At 43.2% G+C, this 12500-nt stretch overlaps 1 protein-coding gene across 2 annotated transcripts in view; it reads right to left on the bottom strand.

Annotated features, from left to right (window-relative positions):
* LOC122251131 (uncharacterized) overlaps positions 1–12500 on the bottom strand; it is a 43553-nt gene that overhangs the window by 1828 nt on the left and 29225 nt on the right. The window contains exons 1-2 of one of the 2 annotated variants that reach the window (XM_043012837.2): positions 1480–1775; positions 1101–1298 (exon numbers count right to left, since the gene is read on the bottom strand). In XM_043012837.2, the coding sequence (XP_042868771.2) occupies positions 1101–1298; positions 1480–1491 (210 nt within the window). In that variant the 5' untranslated portion in view covers positions 1492–1775. Of the gene's footprint in view, positions 1–1100; positions 1299–1479; positions 1776–12500 lie in introns of those variants that run through there. The other variant, XM_086550589.1, reaches the window with a different exon arrangement.

The raw sequence follows: 12500 nt of genomic DNA, 5'->3' as shown, positions 1-12500 counted from the left end.
AGGAAAAGATGAACGATCCAACAAAAACAAGAACACGAACAAATGGAAGATGATGAAGATGAGGGCGTGGACATACAACCTCATGAAATGAAATATTTTACAAAACAAGTCCCACTGAAATTGGAAGGAATTCAGCTGAAATTTGCAAAATGAATTCTAGCGAGAGAGAAACTGGGTGTCATCTTGAAGAAATCTCTGAAAAAATAAGTTGCAAATGGATGAGCTAACATCATTGCAATATGAATAAAAGCGGCTGTTACTTTTTGAAACTATGCCAATCAATTCCAGCAACAAATATGATGCAATGGCCTCATTCCAGCGGCCATATCCGGCCAACAGGTATTGCATTTGTAATCTTATGCAACATGCATTAGCCTTATAGACCGAGGAGGTTCTTCTCTCTGTGGGGTCCTCTGCTGGTCTTCGCATTCCTCGTGGATCTTCTATTCTCCCTGACCTTTTCTGCTCCTTTTTCTCGTCCTTCTTCGCTTCTTTTTCTAATCTTCTTCCTTCGTTTTCTTCTTACTCTTTTCCTTTCTTTCCTCATCTTCTTCATACAGCTTTGCCTCTTCTTCTTTTACTTCTTCTTCTCCCCGTTTTACTTCCTTCTCTTCTTCTCTTCCATCTTCTTCCTCCGCTCCGTCTTCCTCTCCTCTTCCCCATTTCACTTCCCTCTCGCCTTCCGCCTCGCGCTTGCAGTCCTGGGCATCGACGCCCTTCGCCTCGTCCTCTCCTCGCTGGCGTCCACACGGCTCGCGCTGTGGTGGCGCAGGGACGCGATCCACGCGTTCCTCCGTATCGCGGGGGGGGGGGGGCGAATGACGTCTGCGGGCGAGTTTTTGCTTTCCTGCTGGAACGTCTCACTTTCTCAAGAAAATTCGGTAAATGGTTTGGAGAATTCAAATAGCTATCCCTAAAACAATGAGTTTTTGTAACTACAATATGTGTGTGGACAGTGGATGTATGTTACACACCCACCCATCCACATACACATCCAAACACCCACCCACCCACCCATATACACACCCACCCACCCACACACACACACACACACACACACACACACACACACACACACTAAAGCCGCAACTATCACTCACTTTCCCGTCAGCGTCCCTCTGCTCGGAGCGCGACTGCTGCGGGAGGGAGAAGGAGAACTCGTAGGTGCCGTCGGCGTTCTGGTGGAGGTTCTGCTCGATGGCCTTGAAGGTGGAGAGCAGCGGCCCATCGTAGTCGTTGCGGGACTCGGCTGCGCTGAAGGGGGCGCAGCCCACGCCCAGGAGGAGAACGACAAATACCTGCAGAAGGAAAAGGAAAGTTGTCAGTGTCTTTCTTGTACGTCCTAGTCTGAATAGTACATGCGGTGTTCAGCGAAAATACTTTCACTGGATTCGCATGCTCAGTAGAAATATTAATATAAATTCCGTATTCTATTGTTTTTTTATCTATCTATTTTAGGATACCTGCTAACAAACTCACCACAACAGACATGTCGCGAGTGACTTTAAAGGAGTTCAGCTTTAAACTCTCAACACGTGGTTTGCTCAGCCTGAACAGTCGTAGCAGTCCCCTTTATAAGTTCGTTTCGGTCGTTTTATCGGTAATTCTCGCTAAGGGAACTTGCTAGGACTAGGCAGCGGCCACCTCTTCTCCTCTTCCCCACTGAATGACAACTCGATAATGTTCCCGCGGCCCCAACGGTTTTATACGTGTATCAAGGTAGTGGAGGTCGTCGGTTCGGGAGCAGGTTGCCTTTCACGCGAACGCCGGTTTTACTGCCTCCTCGCCGGGCTGGCTGACCGGGCGGCTCGACCCCTCAGCGGACTGGCGAGCAGGGGCGGCCACGCGAGCGAGGCGCTGTCGGTATCCGGAATTCGCTTAAGAACTCTCGTCGGGCAAGGAAAATCGTAGCAAATTAATCCGTTTATTAGTTCATTAAATTTGGCGCATCATCTTCCGCACGGGGGCAAGAAGGGAGGTTCCGGGTGAGTGAGCAGTTTTAGTCGGTCAAGCATCGTACATCCGGCAGCTCCTTGTAAACAACTTGGACCTCGTGTTAAAAAACGACGCTTTTGGTCCCGTCTTTTTATCTGGTTGACCTCTAAATTTGACATTGGGAATGCCAAGGCGCTGTTCGTATTAACGAGCCATTTATAACGAGTTAGATATAGAGATTTACATGATATATGGATCTTTAGGATATGGGTGACCTTGACTTTTGTTTATATGGGTCACCTGACAGCCGACCTTGCCTTACTCAAACAGAGAGTGAAATTGCTTTCTATAGGCCTTAAACACAAATGTCAGTGTATACATGCGTGTGAATCCAGTCATATGCAGTGAATACATTGCACCTTCACACACTCACAAATTCATTTGTGTATTTATACATCTCTTTATCTATCTTTCTATCCCTCTATCTATCTGTCCATCTATCCCTCTATCTATTTTTCTGTCTATCTAACTCGCTGTCTCTTCCTCTCTATCTATCTATCTATCTCTTGATATATATATATATATATATATATATATATATATATATATATATATATATATATATATACATATGCATATATATATATATATATATTATATATATATATATATATATAATAATATACATATAATATACATATGCATATATATATATATATATAGATATATATATATATATATATATATATATATATATATATATATAAGCATATGTAGATGTATAGAGACATACATACATACATACATACATACATACATAGAATTACAGAGAGATACAGAGAGATAAACAGATATATATATATATATATATATATATATATATATATATATATATATATATATATATATATATATATATGCATATGTATATGTTTAAATACATACATACATACATGTACATACATAGAGATACAGAGAGTAAACAGATGGGTATATATATATATATATATATATATATATATATATATATATATATATATATATATATGTATATATATATATATATATATATATATATATAATATATATATATATATATTATATTATTATATATGTATATATATATATATATATATATATATATATATAATATATATATATATATATATATAATATATATATATATATATATATGTGTATAATGTATATATATTATTATATATATATTATATATATATATACACATAAATATATATTTATATATATATATGTATGTATGTATATATGTATATTATATATGTATATATAATATATATATATATATAATATGTATATATATATATACATAAATATATATTTATATATATAAATGTGTGTGTGCGTATGTGTGTATGAGTGTGTGTATGCATATATTTCTGTCGAAAGAGAAACACACGAAAAGCAAAACCCTGTACCACGTTGATGAAATGGCAGAAACTTCCAATTTACACTAGAGAAGTTTATTGAAATATGGGACAACAGTAATGGTTTGTTTTCCAATCAACTTTTTTTTCTGCCAGTGGAGGTATTCTAAGAATTTGCCTTTAGTATCACTAATCTGGACATTTTATCACTCAGTAACCTTGGTCGAGAGCCTCGCTATAGCATTCCAAGCAGACTCACTTTCCTTCAAGAAAACACCTTAAAAAGGTAATGATAAAAGAAAATAAAGTTTTAACCCTTCCTCCCCTCCATTTACTTTCTCTGCCTCTTATCTCGGTTCATCCTTCTGCCCCTGAAAGCAGCCATCAGGGCGTGAGGGCGTGTAAAGCAATGCCCAGGACTAGATGTTACCACGTGGATTTTGTTTTTGTGTGTGCGCTGTGTGCTTCTTCCGAAAGGTCGGGGAGAAGGAAGGGGAACTGGCTGCGGGAGAAGAGAAGGGACCAAAGATTCTATGTGAACCGGATGGAAGGTGGAGAGAAGAGCAAAGGGGAGCAAGAAGAATTTTGAGAAGAGCAACAGGTTACCATGGAAGTAGTTGAAGAGAAGGAGAAACAGAAACCTTGGAAATTTGACATACATGGTATATAGATGAGACTCGAGGGAGTTTTAAGGATTTCTAGGAACAAGATAATCCTGGAAGAATGTCAAATCTGTGAAAAATAAAAAAAATTGAAGGGAGTGTTCGACTCTAAAGGTAAGTGTGTAACAGCAATTTGAAAAAGCGAGCATGTGGAAATTATATTTTCACAAACAAATGTACTTCCATAGCCTTTTGAGACATTTGTACATGTATAAAAATAAACACGCTCAAAGACAGATAGGTCAATGGCTTGAAAGATAAATGAATAAAAAAAAAAGCTATATATAGATGGATGTCTGTAAGTATTAAGAACAGAAGACATTATTATACGTGTCTGTAAAGCCTTCCCGCAGTTATCAGAACACTTTTAGATCAGAAAAAAAGGTTTATAGCAAAAACTGACTTGACACAATTATCCGCATCGAGAGCTCTAAAGAACCAATCATCTTTCACCAGCCACGTCTGTGCCCATTAAAGTTTTATTTCTTTATTTTTTCTACTAGAGTCTACGGGGCCATTACCCTACATTATGCAAGGGTTGTCAGTCCGGTGAGTTTTTGTGCATTGAAGTAATCCTTCCTCTTCTGAGGTGGATGGGGAGACGAAGCGATAAAAACAGGACCATAAAATGCTTACTCCGCCGGCGGGGCTTTGTTCGTGTGCGTGTTTGCGTGATTTCGTTCGTGTGTGTCTTTGTTGACAGGTGTATATGTGTATGAGTTTGTCTACATGTGTAGATGTGTGTTTGTGTGAGTTTGTGTACATACATGTGCGTTTGGATTTGTTTATGAATTCGTATCTATAGATGTGTTTTATTCCAAAGTAATTTTTCTTTTGGTTCAGTCATTTTAATACATTTTGATAAACCTATTGATACAATAATCGTGCAACTTACATGAGGTGAAGAGGTAAGAAGTAAGAGCAGTTGAATCATGTTTTTGCCAGTCATTTGATACTCTCACTTATATTTAGTATTATTTACGCACTTCGACTCTGGACACCCATGCCTTTTCGATTATTTGACAGTAAATCAACAGTGAGGCTCATCATGGCACTTATATCCACTCAAAATGATATGCGAATTCATTGAAGAGTGTTCTTACCCCGAACCCAACAAAAAATTAAAGATGAATATAGCATCCATTTAAGCATAATACACTGTTAGAAAGTAAGGTCAGTTTGGTTTATCCGATGCAATATATGCAATCCTCAGGAGGTCACAGGCAGCGTCACCTTCTAAAACACAGTAAACAGCGGCTTCAAGATGCCCTTGCAAGGAAGTCGTCCTTTCGAGAGGCTACACTTAGGCTGCGGGTTACGTCATGCTAAAGGGGGCGACGCGTCTCTTTATTGGCGGAGCTGACCCAGTGAGATAATGAGCAATTGTGTAACGTGTTACTCAGTCTAAAATGCATTGCAGGATTCGTTGCAACCATTGGCTTTACATACAGGTTGCCACGAAGAAGACATGCATACGTCTTCTTACAGGCAGATACACTTACTCGCAGAGAAAGAGAGAGAGAGGAGGGGGGGAGGTAGAAAGAGAGAGAGGAAGAGGGGAGAGCGGGGAGTGATAAGTGACAAAAACAAAATGAGACAGTCAACCAAAAAGACTAGTCTATTGTCACCGTCCGTTCAATCTCCTCGCCTTTGCCTCGGGTTAGCACTCCTTTGAACGCACCTCTGCATCGGAGCAAGCGTCGCCTCCTACTTAACATATTTCACCATTGTCGTACCCCCCCCCCCCTGCGCACGCGAACCGAATACGACTCAAAGCATCGATCCTCGACTAATGATTGAGGTTGCTGATAAGAAAACATATAACAGAAATATTAGGAAATCAATTATGTAATACTCCAGGAAGGCAAGACATTATAAAAACTTGATGAACACAAGTGAGTAAAAGTGAAGATGAAAGTGCAGAGTGAGTGAGCAGAAGACGATAAAAAGGAATGACAAGAAAGGCACCCTCGTTCCTGAAACCGATGCAGCCGAGGGGGCGGCGGCGGGTGTTTATATGACCTTTCGGAGGCTTATAATGCACTGCGTCTCGAGAACCACTTGTGTGCATGAGAGGGGCATGCAGAATGATGTAATATTGCTGAACTGGAGGAGGGGAAAGGCACACAAAGCGATTGGAAGAAGACACAGACGGGGTAGCAACGTGGCCGATGGTCAGCCGTAAATCAGGACCTCGATCGAAGTGCCGTGACCTCACACCAGGGCGTTGCGTCGAATAACGTGAATCGGTGACATAACTCGAGCAAGAAAAGCCTGAAGCGCGCCGCGCACGCAGTTCCTTCCGATCAGCTCGGTTCGTGATCATATGGATGAACTTGGATAAAAAGGCGCTCTGCTCCACGATCCATCACTGACACGGTGATGAATGCCAGTGATGGCGTCAGAGCCTCAGCTGGCATAACGGGCGTGGGCGAGATAACGCTAGACATGAGAGCGTGGGTGGCGGAGAGGGGAGGGGGCGGGGAGAGGCGCCCCAGCAAGGGCGTGTGCCACGATGTGGCCGGCGTGAGGACTTGTCTTGCCTCGGATTTCTGGCCGACGCAACTGTCTTGCTTCGGGTGACGTAACACTGCCCGCCCGAGATCACGCATCGCGCCGAAAAAACTACGAGACCATTTGCCAAACTCAGTCGCTGAACCGCCACGCCTCCTGGCAAGGCGGGTTCGTTCACGCTCGCCGCTCGTTCCCGGGAGCGGGTCATTCATCGGCAGAAGGTTCGGCCGCCGAGGGTTCAAGCAACTTTGGCCATAAGGGTCTGACACTTCGGGTCCAATTGGGCTGAATATATTGGTCCAATTGGGCTGGATATCTGACGTCACAGAGCTACATCGTGATGTTGGCTGATGAGGAAAAGCAACGGAGTGATTATCACGTGCAGACCGGTCTGTCTGGTCGTTAGTCAGCAGAAGATAAAGTGGTGATCTATTTTTTAGAGCAAAAACATCCGACTAATTGGGCGTATAATAGCCTGCAAAGATAACATTAATTAATGTGTCATAAAATATTCACGAACGTTGCCTTTAACGCGCTGTCAGTAGCTCTCTTGCGCCAGCCGGTAGTTTGCTTCCAACAAAGGCACTCGCATCACTGAAATGATTATTGGCAAACCATAAACTGTTGCTCGTGAAAGAGGTTGCCCGACAGACTCGCTGCGGCCAAATGAATACACAGAAGTTTTTATTCTTTAATTTTCCTTCTCATCGCATTCCTTGCCTAGCGTTATTTTCCCAACATGGCCCTTATTATCTATAACACAGCGCTATCCTCTCTTTGTAGAATAATGTGCAATGGAACGTTTTTCCTTAAACCGAATCAACCCACACAAAGAAATGTTGAAAGGACTCATTGCAGGACAAGGAAGGGCGAGTCACGTCGAGTGTTCGTTGTGACGAAACCAAACCAGAATCAGTGAGTGGGACCAAAGGCAATAATACGCAAGAGATGTATGGAAAAATAATAAGTCAAGATGTAAAGCTACTTCTCGAGGGCACATTTCCACACATACTTTAGCTGCCTTCTTTAAGACACTTGCAACTTTAAGTGTTGCAAACTCATTCTGGAATTCCGTTCAATATACAAGATTGACGAAAATAAGCGTTGCTTTCGTCAACATTCACGACGCATACCGTTCCCACATACATACATACATACATACATATATATATATATATATATATATATATATATATATATATATATATATATATATATATATATATACATCGATAGATAGAGAGAAAGATAGCGAGGGTGGGGGATAAGTGGATGTGGGTGTGTGCCTGTGTGTGTGTGTGTGGGGGGGGGGGCGCCCGATCATGTACTGGGGAAGAATGCATTAGTGTTGTGACCCGGGTCAACGTCTTGTGCAAGAGCAATGTCCGCTAAACCGAAAACTTTGGTAAGAAAAGTTGCTTAATATATATATGTACACATGGAGAGAGAGAGAGAGAGAGAGAGAGAGAGAGAGAGAGAGAGAGAGAGAGAGAGAGAGAGAGAGAGAGAGAGAGAGAGAGAGAGAGAAAGCGAAAGAGATGGAAAGAGAGAGCGAGGGAAAGAAAGAGAGAGAGTAAGAGAGAGACAAAGAGACTGGGAGAGAGAGAGAGAGAGAGAGAGAGAGAGAGAGAGAGAGAGAGAGAGAGAAAGACCTAGATAAAGACGCACATTCAGACAAACAGCTATGAAGACTGCGGACAGACAGACGGAAAAGGACTCTGACCCACATCGCCTAGGGATCCCACCCAGTCAGAACACACTCATCCACGCACACTGAGTTGCAGTTCACCTGGAAGGCTCGTAAGCAGTCGAGGAAAAAGTGTGATCCAACTAAACTTGCTGATATTTTGAGCCCCATTGTTATTCCGATGGCAAGCGCACTACGCCCACCGTGTTCGGTTGGCGCTGGTCTCTTTCGCTCTCGCCAGGTTCAATGTTTCGCTCTTAAATGTTGGCCTTGGTCTGTGATGATGCAAATGTTGGGATCGTTTTGAATCGCTGGATAAAAGGGAAGTCAGTTCTTCATTATCGTGACGCTTAATTTCACACAAGCGCTCGAGACTAGATGTGAAGACTATATTGAATATCTTGTTGACAAACAATTTGCAATTCTTCAAGCATACTGGACATCCTTCGGTCATAAACAACATTAATGGACGACATCTAGATTCAACCCCTTCGTCTGATTCTAATCTTCCCAAATCATCCGATTCAGTCCCTGATGAACCCACTGGAGAGGACAGAGAACCCGTTTCGATATTTAAGAGCTGGACATGACAGCCTTAGCGGGCGCCCTCGGATGGCCACTGAGCGTTCACATTCTCTTTATACTGCTGTAGCACTAAAACATCCCAATAGATCGCAGTTGAAGGAAAACCACTCTCTTAAAATCATTATATAATCATGCATATATGAGTTTGTTTTCTTTCAGCATAGTGAGACTCTTTCCAATGGTCTTTTCTCTTTTTTCCTTTGTATTCTTCCCTTTCTTTCTTTTCTTCTTTTTGGCTTGTGTTTAGTTTAGTTATTGCTCCTGTGTTACCCATTGTAACCACAAATGTGTATACAAAGTCAAAGCGTGAGGCGGTTAACTATTATTAGAGTTTTATCTTAAAGCTAAAGAGGAGTTTACGAGCTCAGGTAATCAAGATACGACGGGTGAGAGCAGCGACATGTTAAAACTCCGACAGCCAGAGAATCGGCAGCACGAGTGACGTAACGCGATAACGCCGCGACGGGCAAATGTCAACCTCATTACTTCGCTCGGCCGTCGGCATCGCCCTCGGTCTGTCTCCGAGATCACTCCGGCTCGAACCCCATTTCGACTCAGATGAACCTGGTCTTGTTGCCTTTGATGGCGATTCAGGTATCATTATGACTTCAGGGAAATTCGCTTTGGTCAATCAGATTACCGAGAAGGGCGCGTTCGGCGAGCTTAATGCGCTCGCGGAGACGTAAACTGCCAACACTACGATTCTGCCTCACAACATGAAGGTCCCTTAACGAGCAGCCGCTCTATAACTCTCTTGTGCAGCGGGTTAAAGAATTCTAATGCGGAAAGTGTGAGTAACTAACTTGAGTGAGCAGCGCAGACTCACGCGAGAGAAGCAGGCTTCATCCTCCGCTTCGTAGGGCCGTTCTCGCGACCTCCTTGGGCACTGGATCAAGAATTCTCCGAGTGCGATAAGACTTTTGCTTTCATACGAGAGACCCTCTCATGATAGGGTACGAAAAGCGAGCGGCCAGCCACGCCCGTCGAGCGCGCCCGTAAATTACTTCGCTCCGCGTGTTTGTAAATCTCGCCGAGACGCCCGTTCGCGTGTCAACCCGACTGTGAAAACGGGCGGGCGGCGACAGGCACCGAACGCCCGATATTCATTCAAACCAAGCGCGGGAACACAATTGATCCCAGAGCAATCAAAAGGTGATAATTCGGCCATAAAGTGGGTCGGCTTTGCTCTTCGTGTGATTATTAATTATAGAGTCACACTTACGGAAGACTGATGGCAGTGAAGGATGACAAACTGCCTGACACATTATCTCCAGCGCTTTAATGTCGGTGATTAGTAAGACCTGTCGGCGTAAATTTTTTATAGTATTTTATAGTGACTACAACTTGCGAGGATCCAGGAACGGACATAGTCTAGCATGTGCGTGGAATACATGCGCCCAATAACATGGAGAGAAATGTAACTATCGTTTATACATTTTGAAAATTTATGCTGACTATGCGTATCTGTGACAGAATAGAGACGATTGAGGTGGAGTCAGAGAGAGAGAGAGAGAGAGAGAGAGAAGGAAGAAGGGAGGGAGGGATATATATATATATATATATATATATATATATATATATATATATATATATGTATATATATATACATATATATATAGAGAGAGAGAGGAGACATATATATATATATATATATATATATATATACATATATATATATATATAGAGAGAGAGAGAGAGAGAGAGAGAGAGAGAGAAAGAAAGAAAGAAAGAGAGAGAGAGAGAGAAGACAGACAGACAAACAGACATAGGACAGAGACCAAGAGAGAGGCGGAATGATAATAAGAAAATAATTGTATTAAAAAAAACTATTGGTTTTTTTCCTTTCAAATGGAAAAAGAAGGTAGAGTTAGACTCCATGATTATATTAGGTAAGACTTAAACAAGGAAATCAATGTTGAACATGTGGATAATAAGGAAGCCAAGGACTTGCGTAATGACTCCACCGTGAAACAAAGACTGCAAGCTCGACCCTGAACCGGGTCATGGGTTACGGCGAACATATCCAGCCATTAATTTCCTAAACAGCGAGCTCAGTCTCAGTCTACGAAATACCTGCTATCAGTAAACCGGCCAAACCCGCGCATCAGTATAATCTCGTGAACCATTCTGGACATGACAGTGTCACGGCCTCAGGGGAGCATTAACGCAACACTTAACGCAGCAATCACGGCAGGCGATGCTTACTTAACGCAGGTGCCTTGATGTGTCAGTACATGACTGCGCCCCTAATGCCGATGTCTGCCGAATTAGCCACGCGTGACGGCGCACACGTCCAGGGGCCCATGTCCTTCAGGGGAACAACCAGGCTGGAAGGAGATCCTGATATCTAGATCAGTACTCCGTTTTCCTTTTTTTTCACTGCTTTTTTTTTCATCCTTCGACGGTGACCTCACCCTAGGGTCGGAATGTCGGTGCGAGCTCCTCTCACACAGAAGCCCTTCTGTACCATAGGAGGGGAGGGGAGAGGAGGGGAGAGGCGGGAGGGGGAGTGACATTTCAAACCAAGGTCCAGCAGGGTGGAAATGGGGAGGGGGGGAGAGGGTGTAGGATGAAGTAGAGTATGGGGCGGGGAGGGGGGGCGAGGATGGATGCAGGGCGGGGCGGGACGCGGGCGGCCAGGGCGGGGGTGCCGGAATGAGGGCAGGCAGGGTGTGGGCGCTGCTACGCTGGTTGGACGGGTCGAAGAGCGCCCCTGTCGCCCAGTGCCAACGCACTCGCGCGGTGCCACTCGCGAGCAGCAGGGCGGGGCAGCGTCGCCGAAGTTCTTAGTGCCGGGAATTGCATCAATCTACCACGTACTATTATTAGGTAACACCAGTGCAAACAGTCACCAGCTGCCCCTGCGGTATACCTGCGCGTGATACGCCTCTTTTAACAGCGCCAAGAGCCTCAACAGGAGACAAGTGTTACGTTTTTTCAGTTACTGCTACATGTACCAGTCTCGTGTATGTATATCACTGTGACTGATAGACATACGAAAGTTCTTTATCTTACGTAACGACAGGAAGAAATGTCACGGAAATGCCACATACGAGTTCTCCCTCTCTTTCCCTCTCACTCTCTCACTCTCACTCTCTCTCTCTCTCTCTCTCTCTCTCTCTCTCTCTCTCTCTCTCTCTCTCTCTCTCTCTCTCTCTCTCTCTCTCTCTCTCTCTCTCTCTCTCTCTCTCTCTCTCTCTCTCTCTCTCTCTCTCTAACAGCGAGGCATAGGTTGAACAGATTGTTTTTGAAGGATGTAACCACTAAAATACTGTGGGTACCATCACACATAAATATGGCCGATGCTCTATCTAGATCATGCAGTCATATGGATACTATTGAGTATGACATTAGTGTAACAACTGAGCATGTACGTATGACCATAAAGAAAAAGCTCTCCACTCTGGCTGAAACCGAGAGAAATATTGAGCAAGACACAAGCAGATCAATCATTCACCATAATGCTAAAGCATATCTACGGCAATACAAACAGAGTTACGAGGCAGCTTGATGTAGTGACTGTAAGGTTACGGCTTGGCTACAAATGTTACTAGGAGTATAGTGTTTCAAACAATGCTGAGGGAACTGAATGTAAGTTGTGCAGTCAACCCTATTCACACACCCTTGACCACTATGTAATGATATGTCCTCTAATTGAAGAGTTTCGTGAAAGGATTGAACGTAAAACATTGTACAGTATTGCAACATCCTTTA

The sequence above is a fragment of the Penaeus japonicus genome, unplaced genomic scaffold (genome assembly GCF_977035675.1).
Source record: "Penaeus japonicus unplaced genomic scaffold, GWHDUDI00000001_assembly GWHDUDI00000024, whole genome shotgun sequence".
Taxonomy (NCBI): domain Eukaryota; kingdom Metazoa; phylum Arthropoda; class Malacostraca; order Decapoda; family Penaeidae; genus Penaeus; species Penaeus japonicus.
Note: the sequence above shows the minus strand (reverse complement) of the source record. Positions and strands in the feature narration are given on the sequence as shown.